The sequence below is a fragment of the Camarhynchus parvulus genome, chromosome 13 (genome assembly GCF_901933205.1).
Source record: "Camarhynchus parvulus chromosome 13, STF_HiC, whole genome shotgun sequence".
Classification (NCBI taxonomy): Eukaryota; Metazoa; Chordata; class Aves; order Passeriformes; family Thraupidae; genus Camarhynchus; species Camarhynchus parvulus.
In genome coordinates, this window is record NC_044583.1 from 14472171 (window position 1) to 14496039 (window position 23869).

A 23869-nucleotide genomic window follows, 5' to 3' on the forward strand; every position below is an offset into this window, starting at 1 on the left:
ATTTCAAACCCATCTGTAGGTGAGTTGGCTGGGTGTGCTGGGACGAGTTACAGAGAGCCCAGATGAGCATCCTGCACATGTCGGAAGCACAGAGGCCTATCAGACACTGGTAGGAGCTCATGCATTAAAATGTACTGTAGTGTCATCTGATATCAAGATATAGGAAATATTACAGCCTCCAATCCATGAGTATCCACCCTGTTCCATGGACAACAGCTGTGATGGCACAGGAAAGGCACAAATCTCCTCAGTGCATCCAAAATGCCACATGAGGACCTTCAGTGTATGACCAGAGCAGGGCCAGGAGAAGCCCTGGCCATCCCCTGCCCCAAAGGTCACACAGTCCCTCCCAGGGGAGCTCCAGGACAAAGCCCCTTGACTTCTACCTCACCTAAAGATTATCAATCCAAAAGATAGACAGTGGCCAGATTCTCACTACAGGTCCTGCCTCTATTGGTAAATATTAGCAAAGCCAATCCCAGGTCACTGTCATCAGCCTGCTCAAGTACTCTGGGAAGAAGCAAAATTTGGGATGAGTCAGGAGCTGCCTGTTTCAGCCCCTTTTCCGTGCAATGTCTCAAGCAGGATATATATGTTATATATGGTATATCTATATTTTCTGCCGCTATATTTGGGGTTGCAGTGGCTAGTCCTATTTTATCAGTCAGTAGGACTCCTATTGACTGGATGCAGCCATAAAAGGTAAAGAAGCCCCAGAAGGCACTGGTAACACCATTAAATATCGGTCCTGACAATGGTAAATTGGGTTTAAAAGTTTAGAACAGAGTGCCAAGAGAGGAGCCTTTTCCTGAACCAAGGAATAACATAAGGCCCCACTTTCTCCCCTATGTGACTTTTGTCATTATCATCTTTTCTGATTCTTACAAAGCAAACCTAATTAGGAAGCTCTCTCATTAGTCTTCCAGAAAAATTAGCACAGCTTATGCTAATTACTCCTGTAAAATTTAATAAACTCGTTGAAATGGGAATAGTCTAATGAGGTTTTATTTATTGAACTAAGATAACTGTAAGGAAAAAGGTTAGGATACCAGGAGATCCAGAGTGGTAATAAAACTATAATTTATTCAATTTCTTCACAGGAATTTTATTGCAAACCTTTTAAATTCAAATATGAGTTACAATTTGAAAGTTAAATCAATCTAGAATTTAATTTAATAACAGGAAGTGCTCTGTGTTTTCTTTAAGTGTGATTACAATACAGCCCTGCCACTGCACTCGTAGGAGGAATTGTGCATTTGTATTGTGACAATAATACCCCTTTTAAAATGAGTTCCTGTTCATCAGATCTTCATCTCAACACATGTAACTGGATTAGCAATAAAATATACAGGCTATGCTAAGATGATACAGACACATACAGGTTTCCAAGAAACTTCCTTGGGATGACTGCTCTGTAATCATAATAAACTAATTTTGTTCTCCAGAGAAAATTTAAATCACTGTTTTATATGAGTATAAATTTCTTTAGGTCCCTTTCACTGCTGTATCTGCTGATATTATAATAGAGCAAAGTATAAAACAATTTTATAAATAATAAAATCATATCCTTTTTCAAACACAGCTACAGACTTTCTTTCTTAAAACCCACATTTTCATTAAAGAGAAATATATAATTTGATTTCACATATATCCAGGGTTTGAAGGAGAACACAGCACATGTAACTTTGAAGTTGCCAAAGAGCCTTTTCTCCAAGTTCACCAAACCATCACAAAGCCAGAGCCCTCTCTATCCCCAGTCCCTCCAGCCTCATCAAAGAGAATTAATCAATCCCAAATAGTATTGCAACTTGTCAGAAGAGGATAACATTTCCATGTAAGTACATATGTCAAAAATCCCATGGATAGATTCTATGTTAAATTCTATGTTAGGTCAGAGTCTGCGGATTCACAAGATTTGATGCAAGCGTTAGATTAAATCCATAGGCAAAGACTTGATCAGAGCATCAGGCATGTGGGAGTGCTTTAGCCCAAATGGTAAATGAGTTCTCTAAGCTCAGTGCAAATAAAAATAACTAAATATGGCTTTGCATACCAATTGACATAATAGTTAAAAACTGTGTGCATGGAGAAGTGACAATGGAGCACAACCAAACACATGGCCTGACTTGTGCAGGCCTTTTAATCACAGAACAATTTTACAGGACTCGTTTTCAGGTAAAAAGGCTCTGTATAAATCACTTCATCCTTTCTAAACCAAAGGAGACAAGAAAAATGAATAGGATAAATGTCACAAGAAACATCACTAAAGCTACTAACCGTATAAAGCACGTACTTGCTTGGCCTAAATTGTTTGAACTAGCCCCAGCCAAGAAAAGGTTTTAAGTACCCTACTGGGACAGATGCGAAGCGGCAACAATAGAAGCCACACTAATGCAATCCAGGTAACACAATCCTGTTTCAAAAACACAGGGAGGGCTAATTACAGTACTGCTGAGTCAAATTTCTTATGCCATTGCAACCCACAGGAACAGGTCAAAATCAAGTGTTATTCAAACCACAGTCATATCAACCTCCTGTATCAAAGTCACAATTTAAAACCAAGTGAAGAACTTAAAAGCTTAACCCATTCACAAGCCAAGTGTGATTCAGTGTGGGTGGCGAGGCAGGGTGTGTGTTATCAGCTTTGAATTGTGTTTACCTTGCATTTTAAGAAGAAACTTCAAAATTGGTAACTATTGCATCAATTCACGTAAAGACTGAGGAATGGATCACTGCTAGGAAGCTAAAGCTGGGGTTTTTTTCCTGCACCTATTTTCCTCATTTTGCAGGAAGCAGGTAACAGACAGCATCTCCGGCTTTCAAAATTTAAAATTGTCTGCAACTGGCAGTTTTGCATACTAGATAGTTAAACAAAATATTTCTGTAAACCTGCCATTAGCATCTTAACATCTCACTTTCCAGTACAATGAAAAATTCATGTGAATTTTGTAGCTTTCATGTTGCTCAAAATGCCACTCTAACACCAGGTTTATAGTGTTCAGCTCTGCAGCATGCTTATAAAACACAGCTCTGTACGGGTTTCACTGGGGGGCTTTCCCCCACACACACTTCCTCTGGCGCTACCTGATGCTCAGAGAAGATGAAAATATGCCTAGTAAAATAGATAGGGATATCTTCTGAGATTTAAACATTCTCAGGATGACTTATTACAGCTAATCAAAACATCTGCTATAAGCATCCAATAAAAGCACTTTCCTACCCAACCCATCCAAGAGCTGGGAGCAGCACAAAGCTCTGGACTGCTCTCCAGTGGGGCCCCCAACACATCAAACCCAGCTCACCTTCTTTCATAAAATGGATGCTCTGGCATGGAAGATTCTAAGAACTTCATACAGCAAACACAATTCAGACAGCAATGCCAGGAGAGGCAAATGCTCTGTGCCCTCATCCCTGTGTGTTTGGGGTCCCTCTATTCACAGCTCAGTGCAGGATGTTGTTCCCCCCAGACCTGACAGACCCTTTTGGTGCTTGGTGGCCATTTAACTCCTCTGGAGTAATGCTGCACAATATCCTGGCTATCCCACACGGCTTTGGACAACACATTTGGACAATAAAAACGTAAAAATGTCTCTTTGGCTACCATTTTGCATAATTGGCAAGCAACAGAAACTACACATTGCCCAAAACAACAGGAATAGATGTATTGTACTACAATGATTTACTCAGTGATGTCAGATTAGCAATATGGATCTGTTTAAAAACACAATAATTAAGACAGGCAAAAATGAATTAATCAACTGACAATACAGTCAAAATAGTATTCCAACCAAAGAAAATAAGAGGAGGGAAAAAAACCTTACATTGCAGATCTATTTTCTTAACTGTTTTTATGCATAAATAAAAGCCCTAAAATGTAGATGGATTGCATCCAACAGAACTACAGTAGCTAAGTGATAATGATTCAAACATTTTTCAAATAAAAGTTAAATATTTATAAGCACCCAACCACATTTCATAAATCACAAACTATTATTATTTTATTCCTGAAGCTTCCCTGGCATAGTATGTGAGTTGAGTCACAGAAAGTCAGAAAGAAAAATCTCCTCTTTATGCACATGAATCAGTTACAAGAGCTGGAGCTCTCCACAGAGCAGGGCTCTCCAGTGTCCCTACATTTTCCCACATATGGCCTTTCCAAGGCAATCACAACTGCAAAGCACGACTAATTCTGTATCAAAAAAAGCCAAAATTTCATCCACATATCCTCCTAATTCTTCCCCATTAGCAACACGGGGCAGGTGTTTCATTATAATGAGGAGAGGGAGGAAGAGAAAAAAAAATGGAAGGAAACAATAGCAGTCCTTACCTGTCAATTATCACTGGATCTGATGGAGTCTCATTTCTGTTGCCACAGCTTTTCTTGTCACAACAGCGGCTACAGAGCAAAAGCGAAAGGATTTAGTGCGACCATTACACTGTAAAATCATCATTACGAACATGTTGGGTTCAAATTGCCGGCTCGAGTTACCCTGCCGGCCCTGCCTGCAAATCAGTCAAATGCACTGGGTCACATATGGGTTAATTACGGTGTTTAACTTCTTGCACAGCTGGTTAGCAACGGAAAATATAAAAAGAGAGGGGTTTTGCCCCTTTCACAAATAATAATTCAAGGATTGCCCAAAACAGGGAGAGCTGCCTGTTTGTAGCCTCTTTTCCGCGGGGTTTAACAGTTGTCCCGCAGACGCTGGCACACAAAATAAGGCAGATTTTTCCCTGCTGAGCCTGGTTTTTACATTTGCTTAACGCTTGTGTTACACATCCACAAGATATTCCTGCTTCCACACAATTCCCAGCTACTGGCAAGCCTCCCCCCAAACTCCGAAAGCACAATTATTCTCCCTCTAAGAAGCACTGGTGTTAATGGGGGAGCTGAAATGCAAGCAGCAGCAGCAGCTTTTTATGCTCGAGCGCGCCTGTTTCCCCAAGTTTTCCGAGCATGTTAATGATCACTAATGCCACGGAGAGCTCTGCTCCGGCGGCTGCTGCCCTGCGTCAGGTCAGATACAAAGCAGGCATGTGAAATATAAGCTCCATCTCCCAAAGCTCTGCTCCATGGCTGACCTCAAGGCTGGGATTCTTTTTGAGCTAAGGTGGCTCATTGTTTCCTAAGAGAAATTAAGTTGGTGGTTTTTGATGATTCCTCATCAAGAGTTGTTTTTGGTAAGAAGGCATAAATATATTGCTGGTGAGTTTGTAGGTGAGGTACATGTTCCTGCTCCAGGTGGGAATCCTTCCTGGTGCCTCTGGAACTGTGGCAGGGAGATGCCCTGCTCTTCCCACCAGCCCATGTAAACCCACGAGACCAAATCACAGCCACAAAGGTCAGCAAAGCCTTTAGATTTCACCCACCCACTCACCCCAAGGAGGAAATCCCCATCTCACAAGGAAGGATCCTGTTTGTTGATGTCCCCAAACAGAAACTCCCCCACTGAAGTGAAGGCTTCAAGAAATAAAAAAAAATTTAAAATCAAGAAGTTCCTGACTTTCCCAAGTCCTTCTTAGTCCCCAAGGACCTTCTGGACAAAGCCTGGGCAGCTGCAGGGACCCCATCCCATGATGGCACCAAGTGTCAGGCAGTGAGGACCACCCCAGCTGCTCTCCCTGGCCAGACCTGGGCACATCTCAGGTTCAATAAACTTTCTGGTCAGCCTCAACCACACACAACCAAATCTCTGGAAACCACTAAGTTTGTTCCCAGTGGCATCCCGGGGACCTGCATCTCGCCTGTATTTCAGCAGCTGTCAGGAGGGACCGCTGCTCATTCTCCCTCTCAGATGAACTATTTTCCTTTCCCCAGAAGGTGGAAGAACATCAGGGCAGGAAGAAGCCCTCAGCAGTGCCATGCTATATAAATAGCCTTGTTGGGAGTATGACAAAGGTTCTCTTGTGTTGCTGAACAATAGAGTGAATAATATACAGTTACCCACCAAGATTAGCAATAAAGCAACTAACCACACTAAAGATAACAAAAAAGGGGCCTTTTACAAAAACAGCCTGTTTAAACATGGCTTTTAAAAAAATAATAATTTTGTTTTCAAAGAGAGGAAAATACATAATTCTTTTCACCGCAAAAAGCTTCAAGGCAACTATTCAGGGCTGAAACTTTTCACAGTTAACACATGTGCGGTATCTTCATTTCGGTGGAAGTTACATTGTTTGGGATTGCCAAAAAAAACTGCTTAATTTTACAGCACAATACCATAATTGATCCACCAGAAAATGCCAGAGCCTTGGCACCCTGAAAGTATTAAAATTTAGGAAGGAATAAAATATGCTGTAGGTAAATTGTCATGGGGACGTTCAGGGGCTTTTTTGCCTATAAAAGGACTTGTCATTGGAGCGCAGCTAGAATGTGTGGGGTGAGAAAATTTACCCACAAACAAGGCAATAAAAACTGCTAATCATTTTTAAATGATTAAAATGTAATTAGAAACAGAGTTGGCACAAGTTAAGACAATGCAGTTCTTGTGACTGAAGTGAATCAGGGCTAGTCCTGACATTCTCCCAGCAGACTGGAGGGACAGAAATTGCCACACTTACTCAGGCAAGCAAAGGTTCCCAGGCTCCCAGCACGAGATGGGCAAATACCAGCATCCACACACCATGGGGCTCAGAGGTTGGCATCTTCCTGGGCATTAACCCAGAGGGAGAGGCAGCCACAGGGGCCTGGGGACAGGGACACCTCAGTCTCACCTCCTGCCACAAGGGTCAGGCACTGCCCAGTGGGGACAACCCAGCTTTGAGAGAAGGGGAGACACTTCACTGCTCCTCAAGTGGCCCCTGAATTGGGGTACCTTCCCAAAAGTGCACGCCAATAGTCCCAGGTGATAGCAGGAGACCTCACTCCATGACCACAGTCTGAGGGTGATGTTGAGGGGCTGCATGGCTGGCACATCCCACCATCGGGCAGCTCTCTGGCATGAAAGGAGGCCCTGAATGTTCCCCCATGATCTAGAGAATTATATTTTAGAATTTAGATTGCCTTTTGTGTTTTTTCCCCTTCCTGCAACAGCTGAATTGGAGGCCTCTTCACTCTACTCTTTCTATGCAGAGAATTAAAACATCACACAGATCTTGAGTTTCAGACCTGGTTAAAAGTGCTTTTAATTCAATTTCCCTCAAAAGCTTTGGCTTTTAGTGCCTACTTAGTACTTGGAAATAAGTTCCTAAATATTCAGCACCCTTTCTCCTTTCCCTGAAAGAATTTTAAAATTCCCAGGAGCTTCTCCAAACCACTCAGAAACCCTTCAGCTCCCAGCAAGGCTCTGCGCAAGAGCAAGGAATGCCAGTTCCTTGCAGCCATGAGGACAAAGACTCATCTTTGCTGTTCTTCCATGACACCTCTCCCCAGGTGGGGCCAGGAGCCATGGCTCAGACACAATGCCATGTTGGCCCACAGGAAAAGCCTACAAAAATTGATTTGTGGGGTTTGCTTGTTTATAAAACCAGTTGTCCTTGGTAGTAATGCATCCTCCCAGCATTTCCAGCTCCCACAGTCATTGCCATCCTCATGGCTCATTCCAGAGCCCCTCACCATCCCTATCCCACTCCTCCCCGGGCTGCCACCACCACCCCCAGCTTTTATTGCTGCCTTTCTCCTCACCCCAGCCCTCTGGGGACCTGCTGCTCTCCTGTCTCCTTGCTCCCCATCATCCTCCTCCTCTTCCCTTCCACATGCCCAGGGATCTCTGCCCGGGCCCTCAGGTCGAGGCCTCCTCACGCCAGAGCCTCCCTTGCCGTGCGCGGCCTGGCGCGGCGGCCGGAGCGTCCCCGTGCAGGAGCCCTGCTTTGTGCGTCCCAGGGACAATGAACAATGAGGAATTAGGGGCCCATGGCACGTGGCCAGCACCAAGGAGACTCTGGCTGCCAGGATGGGTGGGAGATGTGGCACAAGGTCCCATAGAGGGATCCCTCCCACCAGTGATGCCATCAGGATCCACGGCATCCCTACCCGAAATAATCTCCTCACCCTGCAGTGTAGAGGTGTGGGACCCCCTTGCCAAAACAGCTGTAAGATTTTTTTTTACACAGACAAAACCCATATTTTACTCCAACCTCATTCTCAGAAATCACTGAACCATTTTAGCTGAAACTTTCCAAAGAAAGTCAGCCTGAGGCTGACACCCTGCAAAGGATATTTCAGCCAGAACAGTTTAAGTTTGGCAAAGCTGTAAGCCACTGAAGGTTTCATAATGGAAATTGTTGAGGCAATATTAACTATAGATGTCCCTCCCCATGCTGCCTACAATACTAATAAATTCCACTGAGGTTGTGAATTCTCCCCAGCTATTAACATTTTCACCAACAGTGTAGATTTTTATATCTGACAAAACACAATGAAATCCTTTGAAATAAACAGCTACCTGAAGCAAACCTCAGCTTCGCTCTCCTACCACAGCCAGGACTCTCTTACACATTTGAATTCTTTGTCTCCTCTGTGCCGTAGCTGTAGTACACTATAAATACCCAGCTTTGTCACATAAATGCAAAGTTTTATTGTGCAGTTAGCCTTGATAGAAAGCACTGCTGAAAGTTGTTTAGAAATTAAATATCTAAAACAAGCTATTTTAAAATACAGAGCCCTCACTATTTCATGTCTGAAATGAAGAAATTTCATCTTAGGGAGAGCAAGCTGTCTTTCACACCATATGGCTAATGGTAGTGCATAGCAATTAGCTGGGCTGATTAATGGGGAACAGACTCTAATTTTATGCTTATAATTGAGGCTGCATTTGCACCCCTGGTGCAAATTCAGCGCATCCCAACTTCCACTTACAACAGGCAAGAAATCAAGAGAAACAGAATGGTGTGGAGAGAGATTTTTTTCCCATTCTAGACCCCTAAAGAGCATCAGATTTGCAATTTAAAAGCGTGTTAGCAGCACAATAGATGACAGATTTGTGCAATAGGGTCAAGCGGCCTGGTAAACAAACAGCACCCTCTTACACACGTATGGGCAGCAAAGGAAATGGGAAATATCTAATATGAGCTGTAAGAAATTTGAATATGTCTCCCCCACCCCATCAGGAACACAACATTTGCCTACTACAGTCAGTTTGGGTTTTTTCTACCCCTCCACCTTATGGCCATGAAACACAAAGCAAGGGCTAGCAGTAAATAAACAGGAGAAGAAAAAAGCTTCTGAGCCAGCGAATTTTAAGAACAAAGAAAGCGCAAAGTTCTTTAATAGAGGGAATGACTGCACATCTTTCCATGTTCCCAGAACAGAAATAATTTTGTCTCCATCAAAGTATATTGAATGGCTATAAATCTGTGATGTGGGCGTTTGGTCTTCTGGTTAAAACTCAGCCCACTAAATAAAGTTTTCATTTACTTCTTACACTTTATGTTTCTGAAGTATCTGTAAGGAAATTAATTCTTTTAAGTAGTTGATTCTGGCTCAGTGAGTCATTCCTACCACCAAACCTTGCTGGTTAAGGATCAGGACACATCACCCAGGACTAATGGCAGATTCAGACCTTGACACAGCCGGCACTTGAACTTGTCCTTAATTTTACTCATGTGCCCAGTCCCACTGTTTTACTGGCCTGTTACAGGAGAAAAGTAAAAGGCACTTGAGTCTTATCAGGTCAGGGGCCTCCTTTAATATTTCCATGAATTGTTCCTAGCTAGGTATCCAGTGTGAAAGTCGTGCTAATTGGGCCAATGAATTTTAGGACAATTACAAGTTGTCAACATGACTGGGATTCCATTTGAAAAGGCAGAAGTGGCCCGGAGTCCTCAGCAAAGCAACAGAGGCTCCCAATGGCAGCAGAGGCTCAGGCACCTCTTGGAGCTGCTGATTGTCCTGGAGCTGCAAACCAATGTTTTTGGTTTCCCAAAAGAAGCAGCCTAGAAAAGCAACCCATGAAAACTAAAATCCCCCAAAATCCTGCTGCAAGGAAGAATTTGAGGGGGGAAGCTGTGCAGGGTTTCACCCAAGCTGGCAGAGCAAGGAGAGCAACTCCTCTGCCTTCATCACAGGGTGCTACCCCCCAGCAGGGTTTTAGCAGGAGGAGCTGTCAGTGGAGGACAAAACACGCAGATCCCAAGAATTTAAGGGGGAAAAAAAAAATAATCAACCAACAGAGAAGTTTCCATCTGAGTATTTTGTCAAAGACTCACCCCTGCCAGGAAACCCTCATCCAAGTTTATTCTTTTAGAAGCGGGTACTTAGTTTTTACCCTCAAGTTACTCCTTTTTAGTAAATGTGTTTTGTAAAAGTTACAACGCATGCAATGGCATTTTTACAGTCCTAAAACAACTGATTGTAACAATGAGCTTATGCAAGAACGCCTTGTCTTCCACCAGGGAATTATTTTCTGCCATCGAATAACATGTAACAAATGATTTTTTCAGACATGCAAAAAACACCCACTAACTTTAATGAGACTGAGAGGTCAAGCTCTCTGAGGTGGAGAAGGGGTCTGTGGTAAAAAGGAAGTAGAGGAGGCTTCACCTACTTCAACCAGCCAGAACAGAGAAGGAAGCAGCTGCAGAAGCTTGGGGGAGAAGATATTTGACTGAATTAAAGTCACCAACCCCATGCAGGGCAAGAGAGCACTGGGCAGACCCAAATCTGCATGGGGAAGTTTAAAGAAAATCAAGAAGATGACATCTTTTGCACAGAGAAGTTTCAGCTGCTCCACTCCAGCCGAGGGGGGACCCCACATGAGCAGCAACCAGGACAAAAGAACCTCCTGACCTCACTCCTTAATGCACATCCAGAAAAAAAAATACTATTTTGTCATTTTGCCGAGGAGTTTTTGTTGGGAATTGGGGACAGAGACGTTTATTGCTACAAGACTATAATAGACTGTTAATTTCGATGAGGAGACCTTTTGTGGGCTACAGTGTCTAAATGAAAACCAGCAGCATTCTGTTAAGAATAACTCTTTATAAATAATTGAAAACTAGTGTGACAACTGAGACCTTGCTGCTAATTACACACACCGAACTGTGTTATTTTGGGATTGTTTAATGCAAGAAAGATAAATTTAAGTCCGAAAATAGCTGTAGGTTCAACCTAGATTTTGGGAGACAGATTCATCCTCTCATCACTAATTAACTGGAAGAGGGGTATTTCTTACCTGCACATTATTTCATGTGTGAGCAGAACTCGGCACATTTCTGGGTTCTTGTCTTGGCCTTCATATACTATTGCCTAGAAATAAAACACATTTTTAGTTGTACATAAGGTTGAGTTTGGAGAAAATCAAAACATGTCACGGTAAGCAAGGGCTCAGCGAGTTACAAACCACAGCTCAGGCTAAAGAGATCTGGCATCTCCACCTAACCTGCTCCAAGACCTGCAGTTGTAAAACAACACAAGCTGAGTACAGCTAAATTCCCTCCTCTCTGTTGCACATCTCTCCAGCAGTGTGTAGGATGGGTTTTTTTAGTAGTCAAGACAACCACAATTTTCTTTTCAATTCAGAATAAAATATAAACCTAATAGCATTAAAAAGAAGGGGGGGAAAAAAGAGAGAAAGAAAAAAAAACAGCAAGGCTTGGTATACTTTGGGTCCTATTCATTAAAAAAAAAAAAAAGACAGAAAAGAGAGCTCATGCATTTTTAATTACAAAAGCTGCACAGCCCAGGCATTTTACTGGTAGCTCCTGAGAAAGAGCCTGGGCCTGATTCTTCCCTTGAGCCTCCTGATCCAGCGCTTTCCAGAGAGCACCTCCGGAGTTACAGGGGTATAAATAAGTGAGGAGAAGGCCCTACCAGAGCAGAGGAGACCAAAACAAACAGATCAACCAGCTTGAGAAATTTGACTCTGAGACAGCACAACAGGGAGACAGGGAGAATCCTTTAAGCTAAAACTGTGGAAAGGCAGAGTGTTCACATTTCAAGAGGAGTCTACGTTTGCTCCCACCAGCAGCGAGGGATCGGCGTTACCCACGAGCTGGGTTAGTGCTCACAGCCCCTGTGGGACAGGATTTCCAGCTCAGCCCCACAGAGTCATGTTTTCCAGCCAGCCCTGCTCCCAGGCACCAGCACCCCACAGCAGCAAACAAGAGTGGAGTTTCCCTTGCAACAGCATCTTTTGCTGGCACTGAGGTTTCTAAATCTTTTAGGGTGGCACTCCAGAGCTGGCATCAGAGCCCCAGGCTTGGAGGGATGACCACCCCTGCAGCTGAGCATCAGCACTACCCTTGAGCTTGGCGTGAACTTTTCAGCCTCTAAAGCACAGAATTTAAAACAAGAAATTGGGGGAAAAAACTCAGCAGGTAAAATGACATCTGAGATGGGTCTCCCTAGAGCTAACGATATAATAGAGACTGAAATTTAAGAAGTGGGCTCTATGGTTTAAACACATTTTAAGGAAAGAGATCAATTTGAAATGGAAGCATGGAAAATACTGACAGAAAAGTAAGTTACCTTAATATAGAACAAATTGCTTTTCTAGTCCTTACAAATATAACCCACAAAGGGTACTTTCAGAAGAGGCACAAATCTCAAGACACACAAATCTGAAGAAGCATGCATTGACCCTTACACAATTTAAATGGCAACATACAATATTAATATCATGCATTATAAAATTTCTTAATATTTCTATAAATAATATCAGGAATAGGCCTGTGTTACCTTTGGTAGTTTTAATTTTTTAACTTCAGTTTTGCTACGAGACTTCCCCAAAAACCTGAGAGCCTCTGGGCTGGGTTTTTATAGCTGATAAAACAGAGGCTGCCACTAATGGGCCCAGAGCCTCACCTGGCTTCTGCCCCCTCATTTCCACCAGTGAGGGACAACAGCTGTGAACCCAGCACTGGGAAAAAGGGGATGCACAGAAAGTCCCCCCAGCACAGACACCAGCAACACCCTGACCCCAGCTAGAACACCACCTTGAGCTATTTGCACATCAGTGCCCAAGACAGATACAGATGGTTTGCAAGAAGCCCTGGAAAATGGAATTACATGTATTGCAGCAGGAGGTGGACAAATTCAGAAGAGCCTCATTCCCAGCATTAATGGGGCAGATGGGGAGAAGCTTCTTCCAGGCAAAGCCAGAGAACTGAAGTAACTGGCTGACACCTGGTGGGGTCAGTCAGCGGGGACATTGCAAAGACTCCAGAAAACCCCAGATCAGGTTCCACCTGGCAGTGGGACAGGCCAGGCAAGGAGGAAGCTCATGGCACTTCTTGGACTTCATCAACAGCAAAAAAATAATCTCCCTCTGAGAATGCAGAGCAGGAGGAAAAAGAGCAGATCTACTTCTGAGGCCTCTAGTGGGGACAGACACCTCCAGCCCCCCATCACCTCCAGACAATCACAACTTGACATGGGAGTAGAGGGCTGCTGGATTCAGCTCATTCTTCTCATACTTCCAAATATTAAAATAAATTTACCCGAGATGGCTTAGCTTATTGCCAGTGGAGCCAATGAAGTGCTAGAAATTACAAACCAGAACGCAAAATTTACTTTCTTTTTTTCCCCCTGCCCTCTCTCCTCCTCTCCCCTTCCTGCTGCTGTGCTTACTTAACCTCCAGGTACCTGCTTAAATAACTCAACTAAATAGCAATAATGAACGGGCAGAGTCAACACTGTGGTACATAATCACCTTGTCTGTTGTGTTTAGCATCAGTGATCCCTTCTTTGCGTGCATGACATTCTTCTGCCTCCCTCCACGTTAAGGATTTGCTTCTCACTTTATTTGCATTCAATTATCGAAGTTGCACCCGTGCACATTTTGTTTTCTCCGCGTCAAATGCGGCTCCCATTGCCTTCCCTATTTCTGCAGGAATTCCTAGGAAATTCTGGGAAGCGGGAGGATGCACTGGGCTCATTTCTGAGCAGCTCATCCCCATCTCCCCACTCCTGTGTCCCAATTTACTTGTGTGAAGCACCGTTTGCCCCCATGAATGGCTGCCCGAGAGCCCTGCAGATACTCGACCGCCTCGCAAACCGCGCCGCTCTGAAGCATTAATTCTACAATTAGTTTCAAAAAGGAAACAGGAACTGCTAAAGTTTCAGATCGTTAGAGCTGCCAGAAGTATTTTTACAGGAAGGGTCTACTACGTTACTGTTGTGAAAATGTTTAACTCTCGGATTTGAGAAGCTGCTCTTTTTAACAAAAATATCTTGATTTTTTTAAATAAATTAAGCGGTTTTTAAGTTCAGGTTTGGAAACAGGGAGATTGTGTCAGGGTTCCCTGTCGCTCTAACGTCGTCGTGATTTTGTCAAATAGGGATCACATTAATGAGAGACAAAGTGAAAGTTGCAGTGCATAAACTTAGACCACAGCAGAGCTAAAAATAAGCCTACAGATACACATCAGAGTTGCACAACAAAACACCGGCAAAGGAAATGCAAAATTATAGACTTTGGGTTTTTTCTTTTTGTTTACTTCATGTCGTTTTAACTCGGTGGCAATTCGTAAGCGCTTGAAAATAGTGTTTCTTCTCCTGAACAACTTAAACATTTCCCCACAAAATTTATCTTCCATTTTGCCAGCTGTTACTCACTCAAGTAACCTTCCTGCAAGAAGTCCCAGTGAGTAACAGTCACTCATGCACAAATGGACCTCAAAATCCGGCCCCGAAAAATTTGTGTCAAAAATATGAGACTTCCTCACTTCTATTTAAATAAAGCAACATAAAAAGTCAAATCAAATTCAATTCACTGCTTAACAGCAAATAAAAATTACTGCATTGAGCGCATCACGGTCAAGTACGTCCAAAAATTCACCTAAACTTTTCAGTGACAGACTTCAGTATTTAAAAAAAATAAGAAGAAATAAAAAATAAAAAGTTATGGGGGCGATATACAAGTCAAGGCTACAGTTCTCATTTAATCTACTTTTTCCCCAGTAGATGCAGTAAGATAAAGCAATAAAATAATCTACAAACAAGCTGGAAAAATACAGAGACTGATTTTGTTCTTAACCATTCCGGAATAAATCCAGATTTATGCTGGTACGAGTGAGGGCAGAATCGTCTCGTGGTGTCAGTTTGCCAGTCAAGCAATTCTGCTTTCAGAACTGGACGAAAAACAATCTTGAAGGAATGAGATCATGGTCATTATATTACTCAGTTATGTCATGGCCTTGATTTTAAAAGAGTAAGAGAAGGAGAGAAATCACCAATGTGCATCTAAATCCACTTGCTTTCAGATTCCATCTGCCTCACAAAACAAAGTATCTCCCTCACCGAAATAAAAGAGAAGGGAAAACTCATTAAAATTAGGGTCTTTTCCAAAACAGAACTAAAATGATTTGGAATGACATTTACAGCTGTATACACAGGGAGAAAATAAAATCCTGGCCCCACCGAATTCAATAGGCGCTTTGCAATTGACTTCAGATGGGCCAGAATTTCACCCAGAGAGGATTAGGCTTGTATCCACTGTATATCTACAGAGAAAATACTGTGAATTACATTTATTTGGCTTTGAATCCTTAACCCTCAATTACCCGAGGTTTTACCCCTTCCCCAGGCAAAACCTCGACCCATCCCAGGGAGGTTTACCCCGGACAAGCAGCACGGAGCTGGTCCCGGGGCCAGGACAGGGAGTTCTTGCTCTGCCTCTCCACACACAATTCAGAAGCATCTAATTATTTTATCCAGTCTCCCTCTGCCTTTGATTCACAGCCTGCTTATCAACGTATTCACACAAATTAAATAAATTTATCTCTCCTAATATGTTCATTTTTAATGGTTTTCAAACATTCACATGGAAACAGCTCTAGCGTAAATATCCCAGAACAAATGGCTGTATATTATACAGGAGGGAGCAGTTGGGCTGCCAGACTGGGAATGCACCAGGCCATCTGGCTCAGGCAGTCTCTCCAAAATCCTCAGCTTTGTTTTCACCCTCAGACTCCAAACAACACATTTTCCACTGTGATGAGTTTACATTTTCCCAAACACAGGTCCTGATCATGCATGCAAATTCCAAACTTCTCCATTCCTCTCTGTACAAGAAAATTAAAATCACCTGCGCTTCTGACATCTCACCAAAGGCACAAGAAAACTGCTAAAATCTGGTGCAATGTAAACTTTCCCTGTCACAGGGGTTAGGTTTTGTTTTATGTTTGTGTGAAATTTCTCTGAGTCTGCTGAGGCTCCTCTGAACTTATTGATAACATTTTTTTTTCCCATGCATGTCGCTGCCAGAGAAGGGCCATGCCATGCACAGAATAGAGCTGATCAAATATCTGCAGACATCAGAGAATGACAGACAAGTCAACAGAAAAACCATTTGCATCCAGAGTTATAGCTCTGGAAAAAAATCCAAATATAAACAGGGTTTAAGTCTGAAGGAAGGATTTTTGACTCATGAGTTCTCTCAGCAATAGACAATAGCCATCGAGCAAAACTTATGATTCTTAAGATGCCTGAGCCATATTAGCATCCGTTATATCTTATGGATGAGAATAACTGAAGGAAAAATGGGTGGGGAACAAGTATTTCAGATTTATTTCCTCCATCTTTCCTAATAGTGAAATACCTCAACTTTATGAAAATACAGCCAAAGAAATAGAAGGCATCTCTTCTCCACAAACATATTAAAATCTCTTGAGTCGCCTAAAAACTCCAGTTTTATTAGAGCAGACATATTTCACGTTTTGCAGGCAATTTTGAAATGCATCATTGTTAGAGGCAGATCTTCTGCGGGAGGAGCTGCTGCCTTACGGAAAGCAACAGCTATAAAGTTTGGGGTTCTGCAGGGTTTTGAGCGCATTAGGAATGTGATCCTGACATAAAATGAGGCGCCAATATAACATAAAAGAAAATTTAATTAAGCCAGTATTGACACTGAATGTTGTTGCCTGAACTGGAGGGAACTTCTCTGCCACAGGAATGATTTGCGTGTAACATTGACAATTTTTAAGTGACGGGAACACATTTCAGAAACTTAGCGAGACCCCGAAAGACACGTAATTCCCATTTCACCCAGCGCTTCTCTGGGGTCACCACCAAAGCACAGTTCCCCAAACACACTACAAAATGAGTCACTCTGAGACCAATCCTGGCTGCGTTTCCCGTTTGGAAGTCCCACAGCCCTGGTTCCCAAGGAATGCCCGTGCAGCCCGAGCTCCTGCTCGGGGCAGCGCGTGCACAGCTCATCCCACAGCCAGCTCTGCCCTAGGATGCAGCTCCCAACACAGCTCTTGGCTGCCTCAGAGGTGCCACTCTCCAGCCCCACTTCCCATCCTGCTCCACAGCTGACAGAGAAACACACACGCACCAGGACATGGAGATCCCTCTGTTCCACCCAGGACACGACTCTTGCTATGAGTTTCTTAGCTGGGCACAGCCACACAAACAAATCCCTGACTTAGGCAGAGCAGGAACACTCAGGAGCAGGAACATCTCCTCTTTGGTACGTACACAGCCCCCAGCATAGCCAAGCCCTGCCTACCTACTGCTCTAACACATGCTGCTAATGGGACATTCACATTAAATCTCTGAGCAGCAATCCTATGCAGAGAAATCCAAGTCTGATTTGCAGAAGGGCTTTTATTTTATCTTACCTAACTTAATAATCTGCAACCGTACAAAACCTCGCAATTTGTAACTGTGACACAAAGAGAATATATTTAAATCTGATGTGTCCGTATTAAAAAATAATAATAAAAATTAATATTTAAAAAAAAGCCACAGATACTTTCCTGTACGATCTGGGGAACCTAACTCATTCAAGCTTTGCTTCTGTGGGATTTTTAATTTGCCACCAGAAACCTCAGAGTAGCTGTAATTTCAGTCTGGGAATTCACAATTATCGAGTGTGTGAATGTGCGTGTGTGAGGACTGAGCAGAGACTTGCCAGCTGAAATGTGTATGCTTCTGCAACAGTTTCATTTAAAAGTAATCATTTCATTATCCAATTTGTTCTGAGCGTCATGCATTAAAATACTACACCTTCAAGTAGACTGACAATATATATTTAACTTTCATTAAAAATTAAAGAATTTTCAGACAGTCTTTGCAATATTTAATTACAGTTTGATGATTTGAAAGTTACTTGAGAATCTTCTATATAATTCACTGTCATAAAATATAAATGATATATTCAACATTTGGGTGAGCTTCTGTCATGTGTTGTACTTCACTTCCTAATAAGCATTCAGTAACCGACGCGATCCCAACTCTGAAATAATTTCACTTTTGAAAAGAAAGAATTAAAAAAGGACAAGAAAGAGAATTCAGCGTCTGGCCCCTGAAAAAATTCGGAGCAGCACATGCCACAGTTTTGACATGACAATGCCTTATTTTTCATAAGCAATTATAGTCATGCCTAAAGAAACTACAGATATGAAATTAATATGTAAGCAAACACGTTTGCATCTAAAACAGCCTTTTGCTCCCTGTTTTCTAATCTAAGCTCAGAGAGCTTTTGTTCTAAAAGCCTCGCTTCTCAACCCCACTGCACTTTTCCCAAAATCTGTAATTTGCACTAACTTTGTTTTTCTAAGACTTCCTGAAATCAGACAGATTTTTTTTTCTCCTGCTTCTTCATTGTGAACGTGCTTTAAAGCTACACGGTAGGTCTTACAAATAAACTGTATCTCGGGATTTTCTTTTTCCCCTTTCTCTCCAAAGACCCTCTGATGACTTGATAATAATGAGAGACCAAGAGGTCAAACAGTGCCTTAGGATGAACTCTTCATATGCAAGATGCCTTTGTTAAGAAAATTATTTTGAATCCACTGCTCTCCATGAGTTCAGGGCTCTGTTTTCAACAGGATTATGACCAGAGGCTTCTGCATTTCCGTAACGATAGGAAAGCTATTTAAAGATAATATTTATTGATAGTCTCTCTCACACGATCTACACTGAAATACACAAACTCCAAAAGGACAAAAAGAGTTGACATATCAGGAAGATTTTGTTACTTTTAACACAAACTAACCAATTTGTGCCTGAAAACCAGGGAATAACAGCAAATGTTTTCCAGGATTTTTTAAGAAGAAGGGTATGTGGCTGCTTGTTTAATTCCTACAAGGAACGGGCTCCGTTTGGAAGTGTACAGTATAACAGAGTTCAGATGCATAGTGGATTGTCCAGTAAAATTCACCCAAGTTCCTTTTTTCTTTTTTTTTTTTTTTTTTTTTTTTTCTGTTGAAAGACAGTCTTCAATAGCAGGAAAAGATGTTTTGGAACCATCAAAGAGAGTTTTGTAAAACAAACTCAGCCCTCAGAGCTTTATGTTTTGCTGTAGAAAAGAAACCTAAATACAAGCCAAGAGTTTTGTCCCTACAGACAACATACAAGGACTGACGTTTCCTAGCGGTACAAAAAAACCCTCAATGTTTTTCTTAAATAAAATTTAAGAATTTTCTTTAACAAGTAAAACAGATTAGGAGGGGAAGAAACCTATTTTAAGAATTAAAACGCTCAAAAGCGATCCCAACTATTTAAAACAAACGTATTCTAAGAGAAAAATATTCTGACAGGAGCAGAAAAAAAAACCAGAGTAACAATTAAAAAAGGGAAAGAAAAATAAAAGAAAGGAGAGAGAGAATCGATTTGCTCAGATAGTCCCTTTGTAAAAATACTGGTTTTAAACAGAAAAGTATTTTTTACAGGTAGGCACGCACGTCATTACTCTGGGAGGCTAAAGAACGGGCTCAAAATGAGGATTAATCCACTGACAAGTCCTGCTGCCCTCCCCGAGTCCGACACCGAGCTCGCCGCTGCCCGCGCCGCGATTCTGGGCTCTATTCCGACAGGCGAACGTGTCGCGATACAACCGCTCCTCCTGCAGCCGGCGGCAGCGCCGGGAGCGGCCGGACCGACAGAGCCCCGCGCCGGGCAGCGCCTTGTGCTGGCGGCGCTGGGCGCTGCCGGAGGCCGGAGGTTAATTCTTATTAATTAAGCGGCAAAACCATCCGCAGCCCTGACTAGGACGACTGGAGGGTCGCCTGTATTTTTCTCCCGCAGCCCAGCAGCAGGCAGGGTCCCGCGGGGCCCCGCTGGACGCCCCGCAGCCCGCTGGTTGCCCGGAGCGGGAGCGCGGCCGTGCCCCCGGGAGGCGGAGGCTCCGTCCCGTCCCCGCCGGGCAGAGCGGCCCCGCCGCGGGGGCGGGTTTGGCTCCCGGGGCCGCCCCGACGGCTGCCACCCCCCGCTCGGCGGCCGCCCCGCAGAACCCACCTGCTTGGTCATGGAGTCGATGAGCCGCACGTAGAAATCCTGCTCGGTCCTGATCCCTGAAACAAGGCACAGCCGTGAGCAGCGCGCCGGGGCTCGCCCGAGGGCTCGGGCCTGCCGGGGCCGCCCGTGTCCCGGCAGCGAGCGCGGGGAGCGGAGGGGAACCGGGGGAGCCCGGGCGCTGCTGGGCTCTGCACGACGGGGGGACTCCCAGCCCTTACCATTGCTGTAGAGCAGCTGCAGGCGGTAGTGGATCCCGTTGTTGGTCTTTTCGCTGTTGGCTTCCTGAAGTCAAAGACGACACGGGAGGCCGGAGGGAAAAAGAAAACAGTATCAATGGAGCTTCTCCATCACTCGCACGCCGGGTGTCCCCGGGCTTGGATGGGGCAGCTCTCAGCCCTCTGCCCTGTCCCGGGCATAGCGAGGGAACAGGGGACATCCCCTCCTCGTCTGCCCTCCGGGACAGGGGAAGACTGAAGCGCCCGGGAGGCTGCCGTGGCTCCCGGGACGAGCCGGTGTCGCGGCCCCGAGGGAGCGGAGCGGGGAGGGCCCCGGAGAGGCGGCCGAGTCCCCACGGGGCACCAGGGTACTCACCTTCTCCTTCTCCACGAAGCCCACGAAGGCGGTGCGCTCGATCTCCACGGGCTGCCCCTGCCGGTCGTACAGAGCCAGGACGAAGTGGAAAAAGTTGGACTTCCTCAGGTTGGAAGGCGGCTGCTTCTCGAAGTGAGCCCGGGCCAGACCCACTCCGCTGGGACCAGAAACACGCGGGTTAGCGGCAGCTCCGACGCCGCGGCCTCACGCACTCCCCAGCCGCCTCCCGGGCCCGTGCGTTCCCTCGCCGGGACCCGGCTGGGCCCCTCCGGGGCAGAGCATCCCTCCCTCCCCCGAGCCGCCCCGGGGCTTTTCCCTCCGTGCACGGAGAAATACTCCAGCTCCGAACCCCGCGGAGCCCCGACCCCATCCCGTCCTGCGGCCGGCCCGAAGCCCCCAGGAGCCCCCCAGGGCCGGCCCCGGTACCCACCAGCCCTCCCCGGGGCCGTGCCCGCTCGCAGCCGGCCCTGCATGGCGGGGGAGCCGCGCTCAGAGCCGCCGGCGCGTTGCCCCGCGGAGCAGCATCGGTCCTGCCACTTCTCAAACTCGGCTCGGAGCTGTCACAGCAGCGCCCATGTGCCTTATCTTGCGAGCCTTTCCTCCCGCGCCGGAGCGGTGGGTAAACACCGAGCCCAGGAGACAACTTCAAATATTTCAGGGTTGTCCCTGCAGAAACTTTCCCTTCCTTAGAGGGCTCCAAAGGGGGGGTGCGGGGCGAGGTGGGAGACACTGGGAGATGTCAACATTAAACTGATGCCGGATGATGCCGGCTCCAGGGCTCAGGCTGCGAATCCAGCATCACGCTTTGGTTCGTGTTTGGGTTTTTTTTTTCTTCGTGGGGAAGAGGATGGGAAGAAGGAGAAATAAGAGAGAAAACGAGGCTGGGAGCAGCTTCGCCAAACCCATCATATATTTGGAGGGATTTCTTTTTAAAAACCTGAGATAAGTGGCAGTGGTTTTACAAAGGGACTTCAAATTAAATTTCTCCTGGAGTACGCTTTGCAAACTCCCTGCTTATCGGAGGAGAAGAAGAGGAGCTGCTGATTCTGACGGGAATAGGAAAGGGAGGTAGAGAAATATATTTTGGATACATCCGTGTACAACTCTCTGTTTTCCGGAGGAGGAAAGTGTCATTTGAAGATCTTAAGACTAAATCAGCAGCAAACATAGTTTTGAAAACTCCTTCCTCCGAGCGAACACACGGAGCCAGAGAGATGAAACCTACCTATCCGTACCTAGCGAAACTCGCCACTTCCTTTATTGTTGATATCATTATTTAATAAAAAGTCAATCCTACGGGACAATAGGGATAAATATTTAACTGGCGACATCTACGCGAAACTCACTGCTGGTAGCAGAGCTCCGGAGCCGGGTTTTTGTTGGCGCGGGGGGAAAGGCGCTGCGGGCGGGGAGCGCCCCGGGGCGCGGAGCGGGGCGCGGGCGCGGAGCGGGCGCGGAGCCTGCCTACCTCTGAGCGGCCGTGCTGGCGTCCAGGACGCCGGCTCCCTGCATCCACGTCCGCACCGCGTTCATCCCCGCGCCGAGGGGCTCTTCCTTCATGCTGCTCCCACTCCGCTGGATGCTTTCCTGAATCCCAAACATGAATCAGAAACAACAGCGCAAATCTTCCTTCTTTATTCAAAATTTTTAAAAAGTGATAAAATCGCCAGGCGGACTGTTATATGTGGTTTTTTTTCTTTCTTTTTTTTTTTTCCTCTCTCTGCAGCTGATCGCTGGAATCAAAGCAAGTCGGAGAAAGAAAACACAGGCACGCACATTAAAAAAAAAATCCAGAGGCAATCAGAGCCCGGTTTTGTTGCTGCTGTTTGCTGCGTGTGCAGTTTGTTTGGGTGCTCGGAGGGGCTGGCGGGGTGCTGGGGGCTGGTTGCAGCGCTCGCAAGCCGGAGGAGTACTTGAAGTCCCTTTTGTATGAAGACACCCCTCGGATGGCAGCAGGCAAAAAAAAAAAAAAAATCTCAGATGGCAGTTTAAGAAACAATAGGACGAACGGGAGCTGCGGCAGGCTCTGCTACATCAAGTGTCATTTTCCAGTGACAAGAGAGGCAAGTCCCCCCCCTTCTCCCCTCTCTCTTTTCTTTCTTTCTTTTCTCCCTCTTTCTTCTCTCCTCTCCCAGCCGAAGCGCTCTCCGCTCCTCTCCTCTCTCCTCCCTCCTCCAGCCGCGCAGGAAGCGAGTTGCCGGAGCCGGGCGCACGCCGGGAAGGGAGCGAGAGGGGCGCACCCGCGGCGGCGGCGCGGACGGACGGCCGGAGGGAGACCCTGGGGCTCCCCGTGCCCCCTCCCTCTCCCGCAGCGCCGGGCGGACTCGCCGTCTCTCCCTATGGGAGCCACTTTGACTGTCCCCGCCGCCGAACACGAGCCCCGCAGCCCCGGCGGGCGGGGGGCGGGGCCGCCTCGGGCACGCCCCCTCATTTGCATCGCGTCACCGCCCCGCCCCCGCGCCGCCGCCGCCAATGAGCGCCGGTAAAGCGCCGCCGAGGGGGCGGGGACACGCCTCTCTCATTAGCATAGTCCCGCCCCCAGCGCGGCCGGCCCCGGGGAAAGTTGCCCCGGAGCGCCGGGGGCGGGCCCGGTGCGGCGCGGCCGCGCCTTTGTTCGGGAGCGCCGCGGGCAGCTCGGGCACCGGCCCCGCGGGGCTGCCCCGACCCCCCGGTGCCCGGGGACGGCCCTCGGCAGGAGGGCGCCGCGCTCCGCACAGCCCGCAGCCGGCGCCGCTGAGTGCGGGGGTGGCCGAGCCCTCCCCGCTCTCCCCGGGATCCGCCGGCAGCGCCGGGCTGCCCATCGCCACTGCCCAAAGCAGGGGATGCCCCGCGCCCGCCGGCCGTGCCCGGTGCCCGAGCCCGGGATTGTCCCTGGCTGGGAGCGCGGGTGGGGCAGCGACCCCACCGCAAGCCCCGGCTCCTGGCCCGCTCCCGGCAGCGTGCGCTGCTTTGCGGCACGAGCACGCGATTTCCGAACAGGACAGTTCGCGGTAAAAGTTCTTTCTTTCCTTTTTTTTTTTTTTTTTCCTAGGAAGTCCGATTTTTGTTTTCTCGGGGAAAATAATAATTATAAGAAAACCAATTCCTGTCCTCGCTGTGGAAGAGCCGGGCCGGTTGAGCGGCGGCCGAGCGGGCGCAGTCCCGCATCTCTCC

At 46.1% G+C, this 23869-nt stretch overlaps 1 protein-coding gene across 6 annotated transcripts in view; it reads right to left on the reverse strand.

Annotated features, from left to right (window-relative positions):
• EBF1 (EBF transcription factor 1) overlaps positions 1–23118 on the reverse strand; it is a 267041-nt gene extending 243923 nt beyond the window's left edge. For all 6 annotated transcript variants that reach the window (XM_030957631.1, XM_030957628.1, XM_030957630.1 and 3 more), the window contains exons 1-6: positions 22185–23118; positions 20717–20873; positions 20344–20407; positions 20126–20181; positions 11112–11185; positions 4328–4396 (exon numbers count right to left, since the gene is read on the reverse strand). In XM_030957631.1, coding sequence (XP_030813491.1) covers positions 4328–4396; positions 11112–11185; positions 20126–20181; positions 20344–20407; positions 20717–20873; positions 22185–22318 — 554 coding nt within the window. In that variant the 5' untranslated portion in view covers positions 22319–23118. The remainder of the gene's footprint in view (positions 1–4327; positions 4397–11111; positions 11186–20125; positions 20182–20343; positions 20408–20716; positions 20874–22184) is intronic.
• Positions 23119–23869: the final 751 nt, after the last annotated feature.